At 46.1% G+C, this 18,090-nt stretch overlaps 1 protein-coding gene across 3 annotated transcripts in view; it reads left to right on the top strand.

Annotated features, from left to right (window-relative positions):
• Window positions 1–18,090, top strand: part of DISC1 (DISC1 scaffold protein) — a 352,717-nt gene that overhangs the window by 48,410 nt on the left and 286,217 nt on the right. For all 3 annotated transcript variants that reach the window (XM_072755974.1, XM_072755975.1, XM_072755976.1), the window contains exons 2-3: window positions 1,166–2,160; window positions 10,559–10,628. In XM_072755974.1, coding sequence (XP_072612075.1) covers window positions 1,166–2,160; window positions 10,559–10,628 — 1,065 coding nt within the window. The remainder of the gene's footprint in view (window positions 1–1,165; window positions 2,161–10,558; window positions 10,629–18,090) is intronic.

The raw sequence follows: 18,090 nt of genomic DNA, 5'->3' as shown, positions 1-18,090 counted from the left end.
GAGAACACTGTGTGGGTCAGGAGAGTCAGGAGACTGTGATGCTGGTCACTCAGTCACTTGCAGGGGTTTCTGAATGCCAATTTCTCTGAGCCTCAGTTTCCTTAACTGTAGAAGGAACAGGAAGTTCCTTTAAGGAAGTTATAATTCCTAGTCTGGTTGATTTACATAACTTTGGTAGGGAGCAAATGAAATTAATGTAGATGATGCCCATATTCTGAGTACCAATGTGCTGTGCAATGGAGAAATAATAACTAACATCTTCAGCACACTTATTATGTGTGCTAGGCCCTGTTGTAGGCTGTCTACCTCTAGTGACTCATTTAGTTAAGTCTCACCCTGCGAGAGAGGTACTGGTAATGTCTCCCTTTTACTGAGAAGCAAGCTGAGGCACAGAGAGGTTAAGTAATTTGTGGAGGTTAACAGGCAGCAATGGCACAGCCAGGGCTTAAGCCAGGCAATGAGGTGCCAGAGTCTGCTCTCAACTGCTATACAATCCTGCCTGAGAGCTATCAGCATTTTTTATTGTTTCTATTCCTTTTGCAGAGCTCGAGGGGGACATAGTCCCTGGTTTGTTGAGCACATCAAGGAGGGCCTCCCGTGGTCCACTGTGAGAGATGAACTGATGGCCATAAATTGTGCCCCAGCTGGCTCTCCATGGTCCAGAGACATGCTGGGACACGGAGAGCTCAGATAATGAAAACTCACATATTGTTCAATAAGGAGCTAGAATAAGCGATTGGATCTTGTTTTGAGGAGTGTGCTGGCATTTGCCTCCCAATTGTTTGCTTTTAGGCCCACTCTGGGATAAAAGTGCTGCGGTGCCTAAGAGCCCAATAGGCAAGATGCCAGAGGGTTCAGAAGGAGCCGGCGAGGTTGTAACTCCAGTGGGCATGCTGACATGCTGGCATAACTCACAGCAACGCCAGCTGCTCTGCTAAACAGAAGAGCGGAGACGCTGTGTTTCTTCTGTGCATTCGAGGCAAACACTTGGAGAAGATCGTCAGAATCTTCGTCCCGGCTTGGCCCCGTGACCACTGAGCCAGCATCTCCCTTTGACAGATGCACAGAGCGGCGACCTCTAAACCTAATATGCTCTCCAAATGCAGTTCCAGCTGAGCCAGTGAGCTTTGCATGTTGATGGTGCTGTTTTCTCTTTTCCTCCTAGGCAGCCAGGATTGCATACCACCTGCAGCGTCTTTTCGGAGGAGGCGGCTGGCACGGAGGCGGGGCTACATGAGAAGTGCAGCTGGGCCCCGGATCGGGTTCCTCTACCCATCAGTGGCCGCTCCGTTCCAGGCCCAGGGAGGGGCGTGCAGTGAGGAGTCCCACCAGTCTGAGTCCAGGGCCGGACGGTGTGGCCTTGATTCTGGAGGCCAGTGGCGAGGCCCCTCGGTTGGGAGCCCTGTTCCTAGGAGCACAGCAGCCTCGGCTCCGACCTCTGGGGGCTACCTAGGCCTGGCTTTGACCCCTGTGAGAAGGCCCTCAGGGCTCTTTGGGATTCAGCTCAGAGCTGGCACCAAGCCACCTGCCAGGCCAGCCAGGTCGTGTGGCCTTGGGGACACTGGGTGGCAGGGGGAGCTCCCATCCATGGACAGTTCTGAGGCTCCAGTTCCTGGCCGGGATGCTGCTGGAGGCGGTACCTGGACAAAAGGCTGTCTGTCCCCAGAGGAGGCAAGTGGCAGCAGCTACAGCCTTGGAAGTGTCCCCAAGGCCCCCCCAACCCCTGCTGGCTCTCAGGATGCCTTTACGTCAAGCTTTAGCTTCATAAGGCTCTCACTTGGCTCTGCTGGGGAACGTGGAGAAGCTGAAGGCTGCCTGCCATCCAGAGAGGCTGAGGCCCCTTGTCAGAGCCCCAAGGAGGCAGAAGTGAAGGCTGCCAGCATGGACAGGCCCCACGAACATCCTCGACTCTTCTCTCCCCACTTCACTCTCAAGACTATTCCCAGCCTGGCGGACTCTGCCCAGACCACAGGGGGCAGCCACAGGCCGGAGTGTGACATGCTTTCTTTGTTGGACACGGACACTGCCTCCTCCTGCTCCCCAGGCCCCTGGCGGTCTGAGGGCAGCAGCCTGGGGGAGGCTCACCTTTGGGAGACGCTGCTCAGGAGGTGCGAGCCTGTGCTGCTGGACTGCCTGCTGAGCGACCGGAGGCAGCTGGAGGTTGGTGTCTCCCAGCCTCCGGGGCCCGTGAGTGTCACGAGCTCAGGCCAGCTTCGGGCAGAAGGCAGGAAATGAGTAGTTCTGGGGTTGACCACCGACTTCCCTCTGGGAGCTGCAGCAGCTCCTTTTGTAACTGACGGCAAAAAGATGTTGCCGTACTTCTGTTTCTTCTCTTTCTGTTTGCACACAAATCTGTTCTTGTTCTTGTCTTCTCTGTCACTTGAATGCTCAGATTTGCTCTGTGTTGAGCAGCAGGCTCCTCTGCAGTTCCTGGCCTACGTGATGTGTGGTTAGCTCTGCCCAGCTCTGCTTTGAAACAGGAAATTGGGGGCAGAGGCAGGGGAGCTGGGGCTGGCTGGCCTGTGGTTGAGTGGTGTGAAGATGGAGATTGACGCACCATATTGGGGGTGAGGCTGAGCTTCATTTGCATTTCCTGCAGCCCTTGCATTTCATCCTGCTCAGTGGGCCCTGCCTGACACAGCCAGGAGACTTTGCTCCTGGTCATTACATTGGTCAGGCTCTCAGTTTCCTTATTTAAAGATGGTAACCTTGCATGGGATTTTCTGTGGCTGCAGTGAGAAGCTAAGGGCTTTTGGAAGCTAGGGGGGGCTGTATACATGCAAACTCTGGCATCATGAGTGTGTTGTGCACTGTGTTATCAGAGAGGTGGTTACAACTGTGAATAGGCAGGGTTGTTCTACCTCCAAAAAATCCGAAGAGAAACCCAGCCTGAGATGCTTTGTGGCTGACCCATTGGGCTATGTGACTGCATTTTCCTTCTGTGTGCATATGATGTATGCATATGTGTGTATGTTTGCTGACATTTGTACACATCCACAAGGAAGTAGAACAGCTACTCATCAGGCATTTGGTGGAAATACCTGAAAATGTGAAGGTCATGTTCATTCCCAGCAATTGCATCTCATTTACTTTGAAATCTTTACGTGTGGCCTGATGTTCCTGGCCCTGTCCCTGTTTGCCCTGTGCCAGCCCTTGGGGACCCCAGCCACACGATTTATATCTCAAGGAGATTGTGAAGCCAGGCTGGATATGCAGACAGGGCTCTGTTCCCAGGTGATGCACAGAACCCTCTAGTTAGATGTGTTCAAAATTGATGTCATTGTCTTCCCCAGCAAACCTGTTCTAAAGGGCCCTAGTCTTGGTACATATATTTGTTGATTTTAATTAAGAGCATCCATGCAGTTTCTTAGAGAAATTGCAAGCATCTTCAACACCTCTCTCATCCACATAGTCCTGCAGCTAACCTCCCTCTCACAGCCGCAGCCTCTGCGCTGGTTCAAGTCCTTGTTATTTTCAACGTGGGTTTTGTAAGAGATTCTTGACATATTTGCCTTTCTCAGTGTCTTTTTTCCAGTTCATTCTCCGGATGGCCAGCAGAGTTATCTTCCGGAACACTGGTGGGATAGTGTTATTCCTTGGCTTGAAACCTTTGGTGGCTCATTGCTCTTCTCGGGATGGTATCCAAGTTCCTTATCCTGATAATTGAGACCTTTCCCAACCTGCTCCAGCCTGCCCCAATGCCTTACTCCTGCTGGCTTAGCCATCTGGTGCTGCTTCCTGTTCCTGAAGACACCAGGGAAAGCTGTGCCTCAGGCCTTTGGTTACAGTTCTCTCTGCCTAGAATGACCTTCCTACACTTTTCTACCTGCCACGCTCCTATAATCCCTTTGGTGTGGGTCTGAAGCCATCTCCTTGTGAGATGTTTCTTATCCTCTCTGGGCCAAATGATGCCCTCTTTCCATGTTCCCATAGCACTCTGGACATGCCCCATGGCACCACTCATCATATTTAATAATAATTTGTGGGTCCAAGTTTGCACTTGACCATGAGCTCTGTAACCACAGATCATGTGTCTTAGTTTTGAATGGCCTGATGCCTTGCATACTTCTTGGCCTTCAGCTTCAGCTTCATTTTTATTTGTATTTTTAGTGAAATGATTAATCTTGCTAAGAGGGACCACAGATACCTAACTGACAGCTTTCTTGGATTGCCTGGCTAAGGCACAAAAGAGAGTATGAGAGGCAGATATACAAGGTGTAAAGGGGTTCTCATCACCAATTCCAACCTCAGAAAGGTGTTTGTCTCTACCATCAATTCTCCAATGCAGGTCAGTCCTGTAACTCAATACAGGTCTGACCATATCTATCCAGAGGGAGTCTCAGATTCCACAGCTTGAGGGCTCAGTGCCATAAGACTGTCTGCCTCTTCCTCAGATGCCAGTTGCAGGTCCAGGCTGTCACCTGTGCTTCTGACCCACTGGCTATAGATCGGAGGTTCCAACAACACCTCTCTCCTTGGGTTCGATTAATTTGTTAGAGTGGCTCACAGAACTCAGAAAAACATTTTACTTAATAGATCATACGTTTACTATAAAAGGCTATATAACACAAGAACAGCCAGTGGAAGAGATGCACCGGGGCAAGGCTTGTGGAGAAAGGGCCTGGAGCTTCATACTTCCCTGAATGTCCTCATGTTTACCAACCTGGAAATCTCTCCCACCTCTGTCCTTTGGGTTTTTATGGAGGCTTTATTACATAGGCATGGCTGATTAAATCATTGGCCATTTGGGATTGATTCAACGTCCACCCCTCTATCCTCCCTGGTGGTGGTGGTGGTGGGGAGTTGGGGGGGAGGGGGCTGTAAGGTTCCCAGGCCTCTAATCACGTTGTTGGTTCCCCTGGCAACCAGCCCTCATCCTAAGGTGTCTTCCGAGAGTCACCTTATTAACATAACAAAAGACACCTTTCTTACCCTCTTCACTGGAAATTTCTAGGGTTTTAGGGGCCCTGTGTCAGAAACGAACAGCTCAAATACGTAGCTCTTATTAGGAATTCCGAGGTTGCAGGTACTAAGTGGAGCTTTGTGTCATCATACTTTTCTGACTGTAAATGCCATTATTTAATGTTTCATTTCCAAGATCTCTTGAAAAAAATCTCGACAATGTATATCTGTATCTCTCCATCTCAAAAACTCAAGTTTTGGCTCAAGTGAAGCACAAGTACAATGCAGATCATGGCCCGCTTCTCTCCCTCCCAAATAGCCAAATGAACAGAAACTCACGTTGGCAGTGATGCCTCTGCAGTCCACGTGGCTTCACTGGGTTTCTTTCTTCTAACTTCTCTTACCTGCAGGTAACTGACATCCTTCTGAGAATCTTATTTTTAATAGACTGGAGTCTGTGAACCCGTAAGCAGTTGTGGCTCGTGGGGCCCAGCCACGCCTCGGGCTCACCATGCCAGCTCCCTGAGCCACGGGGTCGTTGCAGGGCCTGAGAACTGGCATTCCAGGGGCTCTGGCTACAGAAAGCCAACCTGACTTACTTTTTGGGTTTCATGATTTTTAGGTTTAAAAAAATATGAACCACCCTAGATACAGCTCTTCCTTTCACCTTTATTACCAGGCTGTGGGATTTATTTATTTATTTATTTATTTATTTATTTATTTATTTAAAGATTTTATTTATTTATTCATGAGAGACACACAGAGGCAGAGACATAGGCAGAGGGAGAAGCAGGATCCCTGTGGGGAGCCTGATGTGGGACTCGATCCCAGGACCTGGGGTCATGACCTGAGCTGAAGGCAGATGCTCAACCACTGAACCACCCAGGTGCCCCAGGCTGCAGCTTTTATTTTTTTATTTTTATTTTTTAAAGAATTTTATTTATTTATTCATGAGAGACACACACACACAGAGAGGCAGAGACACAGGCAGAGGGAGAAGCAGGCTCCATGCAGGGAGCCTGACGTGGGACTCAATCCCGGGTTGCCAGGATCACACCCCGGACTTCAGGCGGCGCTAAACCGCTGCACCACCGGGGCTGCACAGGATGCAGCTTTTGAAAGAATTGATTGATCATAGCCCACTAGAGAGGTGTTCCTTGAGGAAAAAGGGCAAAGTGGCAGCCAGTTCACCCTGGGGGCTTATTACATGCCTAGGGCAATGCCTGGCCCACACCTCCTGCACCTGTGGGATTCTGGGGGATGAATCAGCCCTGCTGTCTCTGGGCACCTGCTGGGGCATGTGTGTGTGCTTGTGATCCCAAGACTCCCTGCAGCGGGGCACATTACTGGGACTGCCTGGGTGCTAGCCTGGCATTCTCTTCTCCCAGCTGTGTGCCTGTAGGTAATTTGCTTAATTGTTCTGCGCCTTTCTTGTTAGAAGGTGGACATAAACCATAGTACCCCCCTCATTAGATTCTGATGAGGATGAAATGTGCTCACACTTGTGGATTCTTCAGACAAGGTCTGGCACTGAGCAAGTACCCAGATTGTTGGTCACTGTTATCATTAAAGAAATAGCTCAGAAGAAGAGGATTTGGGTAAAAAAAAAATCAAATTCACCCTTTTCCTCGTAGTGCACATTAAACTCATATCCTGTCTCAAGTAATGGGATCTGGACAGAGTTTATCCATAATTTAAGTACCTTTGTTTGGTAAACTAATACCTGGATGGCAAAGAACATGATGCTGTTTTCAATTATTTGAATGTCTGTTGTGTGGAGGAGGAATTAGCTTTATCCTGTGTGGTAGCAGTGATGGAAAGAACTCTGTCCAGGGCATAGGATTTATAGGGAGGTAGATTTTGTTTCAATAGGAAGAAGAGGCTCCTAACAGCTGGAGTTGTCTAGAATGAGGGGGGCCTTTTGCGGGGGCCGGAGGGGTGGCTTCTTTCGTATCACGTTTGTGCAGAGTCTCCAGATTGCTCATTCAGGTTACTGGAGAGGCATTACGGATTTGGGAGATGTCCTTTGAAAGACTGGGATTCAGGCAGCCTGGGTGGCTCAGCGGTTAAGCACCGCTTTCAGCCCAGGGCCTGATCCTGGAGATGGGGGATCGAGTCCCACACTGGGCTCCCTGCATGGAGCCTGCTTCTTTTCTCCTTCTGCCTGTGTCTCTGCCTCTCTCTGTGTTTCTCATGAATACATAAATAACATCTTAAAAAAAAAAAAGACTGGGATTCTAGTGTTCTGGGGCCTTTTAGATATTATATTCTAATTCCTTAACTCCCTTCTCTTTAAGTGAAAAAGCAAATCTCAGGAATTTGAGTTTTAGCTCCTTTTAAAATATAGCCGATCCTCAGTATTTGTGGATTCCATCTGAATTTGTGAATTTGCTTACTTTCTACAGTTTAACGGTAACTCCAGAGTCAATGCTTGTGGTGCTTTCCTGGTCATTTGTGGAAGTGTGCAGAGGGGCTGAAAGTTTGGGTTGCCTGACGCGCACTTCCCAGCTGAGGCTGAACGAGGCGATGCTGCCGTCTTGTTTCAGCTCTCTTCCTGTATACAAGTGTCCTTTGGGTGGTCTACTTAGTGCTTTCTTTGGAATTTCACTGTTTACAGTGGCCCACCGGCACAGGGCTGTCAGGTTGCCTGGTGCTCCCAGGTGCTCCCAGGCTGCCACGTGCCCCAGGGAGGAAACATGTGTTGGATAAGCTCTGTTCAGGCATGAGCTGTAGTACTGTGGCCGTAAGTTCTGTTAATGAACCAGCAATATATGTTAAAGAAGGCATCTTTAAACTGAAGCACACATAAAACAAGGTTAGGCATTGATCAGCTGACAAAAACGTTGTGATCAGAGGCTCTCAGAAGCCGAAGGCTGGTTTCCCCGGGAAGCCGCGGTTTAGTGTTTGCTAACTGGGCATTTCTGATGACTTTACAGAACACAGCTACTGTGAATGAGAAGTGAGAATGTATAGCTTATACTGTTTGGAAATAGTCACCCAGGGACGTTACCAGGGCTTGTGTGGGGCTGAGAAAATTGTGATGAGAGGAAATGCTAGCTGGGTGCGCAGAGGAGGCAAGCACAGAGAACCTTGCAAGTTAGCCCTGCCTCTGCTTGTGGAAGCTGCAGGAAAAGAAGGGAAATTGCCTGCCTCGCATGGTTGTGTCATTGGATAAGACGTGACCATCAGTGGCCCTGCTTCCAGCAAAGATGGGTATTGAGACATCTCTCAGGGCATCAGCTCAGGGACCTGCAGGGCTAATTGGGTGAGGGGGAGAAGATGAGGTGGATGCTGGCTAATATGTGAAATTTTCCATGACTTTCTCTTCTGTAATTCTTCTGCTTCAGCTTTAGTAACTGTTTAATAATACCCCCTCTTGGGAGCGGTGCTGGTAAGAGTATGCTTTATGTGGCATTTGAGCCACTCATACAGACTTTCTTCCATCCCTAATATGTACGACTACATTACTGGTGCAGTTTTCAGTTGTAACATGGACCAACTCAAGGATAAAGGGGTTAATGTAAACGTTCATTCATTCAGAAAGTATTTATGTACTACTTGTGCCCAACTTTGGAAATTGTATTAGAATAGGTTCGTAGCAGACAGTGACATGGCATTAGAGCCTTCACAGGGCAAAGTTGTGTTTTTTGCTTTGAGTTCCACAGAGGTAGCTGGGGGATCTGCTTCAGGGGGTCGCTCAGGAACCCTGCCTGCACCACCTGAACATATGGCCCCTCAGTCAAGGGGACAAAGAGGAAAACAGTAAGGGATCCTACAAGAGCAATTAAATGCTCAGTGCAGCAGGGACCTCCAAGACTTGCACCCGCACCCCATTACCCACTGCAAGGCAGGGAGGGCACACATCCTTCTGTGTGCCCAGAGCAGTGGAGAACTGAGTACGGGTGAGCCCTGCCTTTTTCTGCATGAGTAGAAGAGAGTTCTTCCCTTAAAGATGCTCAGTTGGGAATGGAGCACACAAATGAAATGACACAAAACAATAGCTGTAACATGGTGTTCTAATTACTACGATAATTTTTTACAATTCCATTCATCCAGTGGCTCAAACCAAAAACTCAGAATCATTTTGACTTTCTCACCCCCCACATGGGATCTATGAGCAAATCCTGTTGGTTCTATCTTCAGACACTTTTGGAATGTGCCCAGGATCAGATCCCTTCTCACCATCTTCACTGTGCCCAGTATCATTCAGGCTGTCATCACCTCCATCCTGGGGGATTTCCATGGCCTCCCCTATCATCTGACTTCTGCCCTTGCCCGCAGGAGTTGGAATGGAGCTGTTCAGAAATCATTCAGACGGTGGATTCCGACTGCCCCCCATCACCCTCAGAGTAACATAAACACTTCTCAGAGGTCTTCGTGTATCTTCATGATGCATTCCTTATCACTTCTCTGACCTCATCATGTATAATCCCCCCTTAATCAATCCACCCCAGACCCAGTGGCCTCCTGCTTTTACTTGGCAACATTAGCAACACCTCTGCCCAGAGCCTTTGAGCTAGTTTTTCTTTTTGAAATGCTTTCTCCAAGAGTCCCAGGGCTTCCCCTCTTAAAACTTTCAAATCTTTGGTCAAATGTCAGAGAGATCTTATTTAAAGCTGCAGTCCCAGCATCTACCAACATTCCTGATGCCCCTTACTGGGTTCTATGGTTTTTCTTCTTTCTTAACGCTAATCTTTTTCTAAGACTCCAGAAAATGTACTTATTATGTTAATTTTTATCTTCCTGCTCAAGAATATATGTCCAGAGATGGCTAAGAATCTTGTGCTGTATCCTCAACACTTCAGATGGTGCCTAACACCTAGGAGACACTCTGTAAATATTTGTTGAATGGCTTACATGAATAGGAACAGGCACCCATCACAGAGACAGTACCCAGGAAGGACATTTTGCACAGACTGAAGGGGGTGATACCTGAACTGGATATTGAAGGAAATGTAGATGTAGCCAGGCAAAGCATGGAGGAAGGTGTGTTTCGGGAAGTAAACCCAAATCCATTCACTGATAGGTCTAGAATTATCTTCAGAAAATCCCGGGCCTCCTGTCAAGAAGAAAAACAATTAAGAATGAATGTGTTGGTAACCCTCCGACAAGCGATGGGATCACTGTGTCTATATGTAGGTTAAATAAGGTGATGCTCTTTTCTGGAAGGATTTTGTGAAGTCCTTCTTGTCAGTCTCAGCCAGCCAGCAGGGCAGCCTGCCGAGTTAGAGTTCACTTTCTCCTTCTCTTGGCTTCCCTTCCAGTCTTGGTGTGTTTATCTTCATCATTTTAATGTGATTTTGAGAACAGAGACCATTTGGTCAGGTCAGGAAGTTTGTGTTCCTTTTCATTATGCAGTTTTTTTTTCATGCAGATAAGGGTACAATGTGATGTTTTTGTTTAAAATAACTTTCTAACTCTTTTTGTGGATTTTATGCTCAAATTACACTTTCTCTTTATATAACTTTTTCTTTTTTTTGAGAAACTAATGCATCTGGCATTGGAAAAATGTACATTTGTGGTTCTTTTTTTAAAAGAGAATAAAGAACTTCAGTTTTAAAATCATTTCTAAATGTTTTTAGCTTTAAAAAAATAAGTTTGCTTGAATGCTATTCTAATTTGGCTTTCATTTTCTTTCCCCTTCAAACCAACATAGGTAAAATCCCTAAGATTAAAGCTTCAGAAACTTCAAGAAAAAGCAATTGAAGATGATGATTATGATAAAGGTGAGTTTTATTTTGTTTATTGATTATTTCTTCTTTTCCCTGGAATGTCCCATTTCTCTTCTACCCTCATTTATACCTATTTTCTACCCCCCAAATGAATTGTGTAGTCTTTTCTCTGATCACCTCCACTCAGTAACAATTGATTGTTTTATAGCACTATTATTTTGTGGATATAAAAGGACTTTATGAGCATTAATCCTTTGAATTATAAATTTGTTGATTACTCTGAAATACTTGGGGTATTTGGACAATGAAAGCTATTAACTCATCATCTGCCTGCCTAACATGTGATAGATCTATAATTTATTCATTCATTGAAAAATATTTGTTGTATACCTATTATGTGTTAGGCAATGTGGCAGGAATAGGAAAGTAAGGTGGACACAGTATCTGACCTTGTGATGCCTATAAATATGAGCTCTCATGGAACTTTTTGACTTCATACTTACCAGGACCAGAGATAGGAAATGAAATGGGTTTGAGAAATGCCAGGCTGCGCCAAAGGGGTCAAATGTACCAAATTTTCATGTGATATCCCCAAACATCCAAGCTAGAAAAGAGAATTCACAACATGAGACCAGACGATAGAGGAATTGATTAGATAGAAAAAAACAAACAAACCAACAACAGTTAAAACGAGACATTGTAGTAGGAGCTGGAGCAGAAGCAGACAAGGACTGATGTGGCAGCTGAATGGACATGGGGTAGACTGGGTCAAAGGAAGGATATCCAGTCTGGTTGGCCTGAGAAGAGTCTTTAAGGCTTTCGATGCTGATTGCCACATTTTATACCCATTTCTGCTGGATGTGGGGAAGAGAGAAGGCTTAAAATAACTTCCAGGTTCCCCTAGACATTTATGAACTTGATAGATCATCCTGGTGATAACCAGGTTTAGCACACTCAGAATAGGTCTGGAAATAGAATGTAGACTTAAGGATTCTTCTGGAAGCTGGTTAGCCTGGAGGCTTGGGTCTTCAACATTACTGACCTATATTTCTTATTTCTAATAAATATGTCATGGACCATTGGCACCAGGATGCCACAGAGTGGGATGAGTGATTTCCAAAAGGAGGTTGCAAATCCTATTCTAGAAACACCCAGAGCTGGTGTAGTGTTATTACATTTACCATTGAGGTGAGGTGGAGTTAGAGTGTGACGGGGTGGGAGGAAGGAGAGGAATCTGGGAATGGAGGTGGAACTCTAAACTCTCCCACTCTTTCTACAGGCTGTCTTGATTTCATGACAGCACTGGGCGGAGACTGAGATGTGTGAGAGAGGAGGCGAGTCTGAGGCAGAGTGCACCTTGTGAATGGGCACAGCTGCAGGCAGAGAGCAAAGGAGCAATGCCTGCAGAAGGGGCACTCACTGACTTTTGTCTGTGAGGGACAACCGAGCCTAGGTTTGAGGCTCTCCACTGCTGGCCAAATTAATTTTCTCTGGCATGGGCCTTTAGCACACAGCTCTCGCCCTAACACACAAAACTGAAGACATAGGTGGAAAACCAGGCCCTCTTTTTCTGATTAAGGCCTGGGGAACTTTCTGGACTTGGTTTTTGTAGTGGGTTTCATTAAACAAAGGCTCACTTCTTTAGTCTTTTTTCCATATATCTCCAAAACACACAAGAGAACAAGATTGGATAAGATAACGCCTCATCAGGGAAGCCAAAGGAATAAAGACACCTTTATTTAGTGTTCTGTCTGAATTTCTTTGTCCTGTTTCTATGTCGAGAATGAGAATGTCTCCTGAATGAGAAGCTTGGGGGCAGGCCCAGCAGTCTGTTTTACAAGCCTTCCAGTGGTCAGGAGGCATGCTGGTATGTGAGAAAACACTGGCGCAGGGCTTTACTCTGTGGAGGACCGGCCTTGTTGCATAGCAGCCAGCTGAGTCCTGGGGGCAGGAGCAGGAAGCCATCAGGGGCTGTGTCCCTCTTGATGCATCTGGAGTCTGTGGACAAGACAAGCACCCTGGGAAGCACTTAACACACAGAATCACATACTGACCCCCTTCTGTTTAAACTCCCAAATCTGCAAACCTGGTTCAGTGTGTTGAGATGTGAATGCTCTTATGAAATGTGCAGAGGGCCTGGCACATAGTAGGTGGGCAGTACGTCAGAGTTTTGTGATGAACAAGGAAGTTACTTGCTGCTGAATGCACAGGGGCCACGGATGGCCAGCTGGAGTGAGCACAAGGATCAAGCACTCTTGCCCCCCCAGGATGGGATTACTTAGCTCATCTGCAGTCCCCGGGATGAGGTACATGAGGGGGAGATATTTGTGTAGAATTTGTCTCATTAAAAAAAAATATCTATTGAGCATCTATTGTATATTATAGTGCTTCTCAAACTTTACTGTATATAGGAATCATCTGTGGAATGTGTTAAATGGACATTCTGACCAAGTAGGTCTGGGCTGGAGTGGAGACTCTCCATTTCCAACAAGCTCCCAAAGGGCACTCTTGCAGCTGTCCAGAGAATTGCACTTGGCATGCTGGTGGGATACAAGGGAGACATGGTCCATTTTATTTATTTCTTTTTAAAAAGATTTTATTTATCTATTTGTTTGTTAGTTCAGTGCGAATGAGAGGAAGGGCAGAGGGAGATGGAGAGAGAGAATCCCAAGCAGACTCCACGCTGAGCCCAAAGCCTGACGTGGGGCTAGATCTCATGATCTGAGATCATGACCTGAGCTGAAATCAAGAGTCAGACACTTAACTGACTGAGCTACCAAGGCACGCTGATGCAAGGCCATTTGAAATGACACGTTGAGGGGATCCCTGGGTGGCTCAGTGGTTTAGCGCCTGCCTTTGGCCCAGGGCATGATCCTGGGGTCCTGGGATCGAGTCCCACGTTGGGATCCCTGCATGGAGCCTGCTTCTCCCTCTGCCTGTGTCTCTGCCTCTCTCTCTCTGCCTATCATGAATAAATAAATAAAATCTTAAAAAAAAAAAAAAAGACACATTGAGCACTGTCCTTAGGATTTTCATCTCAGGGAGTTTCTGACCAGGGAGAGGGGAGGTAGCACAGTACACAATAATGATAGTAAAGTTACACATAACACGTCCCTTAAAATATAAACTAAGGAAGTTCCAAAGGAGGAGAAACTACTTCTGCTAGAGGTGGGGTGGGTGAGGATTAAAGTTCTCTGGAGGGGGTGGTAACCTAGGTGGGGCTTGGAGGGAAAGGAGGATGCGTCTGGAAGGGCACATTAGAGAACACAGAGAGGTGTAAAAGCCACTGTCCCACAGTGTGGTTGTCTTGAAATGGGATGTGAAGCTGGCTGTGGTCTGAAATGGATCACCACAGGGCCCAGTGCATGGACTGGCATGCAGTAAGTGATCCATACATTCTTGTAAACTAATGGCCAAGTCATTTGGGAAGTTTGGTTGATATTGAGGTGGAGAGTTTATTGTAATGAGATTTGTTGAAATACGATTTGAGTAAGATTTCCTTTCTCACTTGGTTTATCTAGGGTTACTAGTAAATGTTTCAAGGATTGTGATTTTGCTGTATACTCAGCCTTCACAGTCTTTGAGTGGACTCACTTCTGCTTCAGTGTTAGCAGCAGTGGTGGGGCTGTGCTCTTTCTCAGGGGAGCCCCCCAGGGACTGCAGGAGTTCACGAGGTTTGCCACGAGAATCTGGAGGGCTCTCCCTTGGTTTTGTTACTTTTCTCTCTTTCTTTTTAGTTTCACTCATAAAAAATGACTTTCTGTTCCACACAAAGGAGCAATTGGCACAGAATAGAAAGTTCCATGTTTTATCTCCTCAAAGTGCTGGCAGATTTACTCATTACTGCCTTGTGGGAAAACCCCAGGGCTCTAATTACACCTCTCCCTTGCCTAGGAAGTAAAGTTAATAATTCCTTATATTCTTGCATAAAGCTGGGAGAGCTTGGGCAGGAAAAGAATAACACCATTTGGTACTTGCTTAAGAGTTTCTCTGCAGAGGCTCAAAACGCCTTACTGATTTCATCACGTTAGTGCTTGTCTCATGTCTGTGGTCAGCTGAAGGGCAAGTGTGGGACGTCAGAGTCCTGCAGAAGGAGAAAGTGCTGTCCCGAAATGGGAGATGGAGGGCAGGGTCTGTGACCGGCTGAGAGGGAGAAAAGGAGAGCGTGGGCAAGGATGTCCAATGTGGTTGCTGTTTCAGCTGCTTCTGCACTGACATCTGGCCTGGAACGTTCCCCTGCCTGTGACCATATCTGCTGCTCACTCCTGAAGCAAATGGAATGAGGTTGTGGGGAAGAAGGAGAAAAATTTCAGGAATTCATCATTTCAGGGACTCACATCACTGTGATATATAGCACAGCTGGCTTTACCCCGCTTGCTTAGGATTTCTTTCTTAGTGTAAAGAGTGGTCAGCACTGAATTGGTTCCTCTATTCTTTGTCTTCACCAATATCCATTATGACAAAACACAAGTATGACATGAGGCATTGGAAAGAGGAATGATGACAATAGAGGTCAAACATAAAACCACTCTAGAGAGTGACCAGCTGTTTCCTAAATTGCCATAATCTTCATTTTTTCTTTAAGCAAGATCGGTCTATTTACAGTTGCTCTTTGCTCTTTGGTGATGGTGTATAAATCATCCAAGTTGACAGCCCTGTTTTTCCGGGAGGACCCCATTCTCTATCTCCTTTAGGATTTGGTGTCTGAGTGGCTTCCTGGAGTCTCATGCTTAGAAACAGAAGCTCTGCTTCCTCTACTCATAGCCCTGGATGTGATAGAGCCCTTTCAAAATGGGAGTGGGTGCCATTTTGGGGTCCGTAGAAGAGAAATGCTATTTTTGGCAGCCTGTATTGCTTTGTGTTCCTACTGAAAGAGTAGACTGCATTTGGCATCTGCTCAGAGACACATGACTGGCACTTAAGATGTTTACAGAGAAAAGAGCTGCACTGAGTACAGAGATGGATGGGGGTGCAGTTTCTGTCTGCAATACCTGTGCTCATGCACTTCTCTTCCTCCCCGCATGCAAGGTTTAGAAACATCATCGCAGTGGCCTGCTATCTACCAGGTTCTCCCTCTAGGTTCTGAGGAGTGCTTGCAGTAAGTACCAGGAAAAGAAGCTAAGACAATGCAACCAAGTAAAGTAAATGGCATTTTGTATGCATTGTCTATAGGTTTTTTTTACATGTGATATGTATGTTAATGTAGAGCTGTTGCACATCTGTTCCATGTTGGGCACTTTCCCATATGTAGCTATTACATCCCAGGATCACTGTGGGAGGAATTGATACTGCCCCTGCTTCTCTGGTGAGGCCACATACACTGCTCAGAGGGGACCAGCTGTGTCCTCAGGCCACCCATATCTTTGCCTCCTGTCCTTGCTGGGTCTACGAGCATTTTGTATCCCAATGTGGAAAACTGAGTTTTGGAGGAGTTGTGGCGACCAAACCTAGAAAGTTTCTGGATTCTGGAAACTCTTCTTTCCATGACGATTAGGGAAGAAGTGGAGGAGGGCTCCACTTGGGATGCATCAGGAGGATTTTCTATGATTTTATCTAAAACCTTAGGGTATTAGGAAGTTCGCATATGTATTATTTCAATTTTAACCTTCAATATTATTCTCACAAAAGCAAAAGCTTGTGTGTCTGCTTCCTCTTATTTTAGGTAAAAACTTAAAAATTGAGAGATGAGCTATTTGTGAAAACAAACATTGTAAAAAGAGAATGCAGACAAACACCATTTACTTCACTTAGTTTATTGTCTTAGCTTCTTTTCCTGTTTACAGGAGAGTTTATGTTTGTATAAGTTAAGGTCCAATATCTCAGCCAATGCTGGCTTTCAGGTCATTGTTCATATTTGCAGTTTGTGTGTTGGCATTTTTCATGAGTGCTAGGAGTGTAGTACATCGTGTGACACCTACTTCAGATGTGAGCTTTATGCACAGACCCAGATGGTTTATCTGCATATGGTAAACTTCCCTTTCATTTGTAGCACAGAATGTGATTTCAGCGTGACGCCTTTTTTCCTTGGTGTTCCAGCTGGGTGTACACTCAGCCACCTCCTCTGTTGGGGTGTTAAGGTTTGGAATTTATTAGACCTTCAGAACTTTGGAGGTGGAAGCACAGAGGAGAAAATGTCTTCTCTTGATGGCCACCTTACCATCTGTTCCCCACATTGATGGACCTCTCCCTTGCCTTCCCTGGCTCTGAGGAAGTCGGTCAGTCCTGTAGGGATTGCATGGAGTACAGCACATTATTCACTATGAAATCTGACCATCAAGGCTAGACATGCTGTTGAACACAAAACATCAAGACAAACAAAAAAAATCTTTTTCCCCCTCCATCTCCTTCCCGTTATTAAGCACTTAGTTGAAACTTGGACACACTTTCCTGCTGGCTGAACTGTAGCATGTTTTTAATGAGTGGTAGCAGGTGGTTGTGAAAATAGTGGACACAGCATCTTACTCTCTAGGAAACTCTACAAGTGACACAAGTTTCTCAAGCTGTAGAGTCTGGTGGATGGGAGCAGGAGGTTGGGCAAAAGTTCCTCTTGCACTTACAAGACTGATTTTGAAGCATATCCCACAGAGTTTTCTATGTTCCTGCCACCTTCCCTGAGTGGCTGAGAGGCAAGCTGGGAGCCCAGGAGAGTAAGTTCACCTGGGGAGATATTCCATCTGGGCCTGAGGAACTCAGCTGCTCTACAGGTAGCCAGACAGGACAAAGCAGTGACTTATATTGAGGCTGGCTAGCTGGGATAGTTTTTCTGTGAGAGCACTTAGAACTTTAGAAATTCAGCAATTTTATTTTATTTAGCAGTGTTTTCAAGGATTGCTTCCCCTCTTTCTACAGATTGAGAACTGGAAGGGGTGTGTCTGTGATCAGGAACAAAAACCTCAGCATGACTGAATCTTCCCACAATCATTTCAGGTCCAAAATGTCTCTGCTTTTGGTACAGATGGTAGATTTGCCCTTAAAGGGAGATGCAGGGTGTTAGTCACTCAGGCTATTATCACAAAGCACTGCAGACTGGTGGCTTGAAATAAAAATTTATTTCCTCATAGTTCTGTAGGCTGGAAGTCAAAGCAGGTGTTGGTGGGTTGGCTCCTTCTGAGGCCTCTCTCTTTGTCCTGTAGATGACCGTCTTCTCCCTGTGTCCTCATGGGGTCCTCCCTCAGTGTGTCTGTGCTCTAATTCCCTCTTTATAGAAGGACACCAGCCATTTAGGATTAGGGCCTATCCAATGATTTCATGTTAATTTTATAACTCTTTAAAGAGTCTATCTCCAAATATAGTCATTTTATGTGGTACTTAGGTACTTTAACATAGGAATTTTGAGGGGACATAATTCAGCCCATAACAAGAGCCTAATGGACTCAGGGCAGAGCTAAATACTAAACATATCCAGGTGTTTCTGCAAAAGTTTGAATAATTTGGTTTCACTAGTCTATTGTCAAATGCAGATATTTGATAAAAAAGTTAAAAAAAAAAAAAGGCAGACTTCTGTGACATGAATGAG

This window comes from Vulpes vulpes, chromosome 4, assembly GCF_048418805.1.
Source record: "Vulpes vulpes isolate BD-2025 chromosome 4, VulVul3, whole genome shotgun sequence".
NCBI lineage: Eukaryota > Metazoa > Chordata > Mammalia > Carnivora > Canidae > Vulpes > Vulpes vulpes.
The sequence above is the reverse complement of the archived record's forward strand: the minus strand, read 5'-3'. Positions and strand labels throughout refer to the sequence as shown.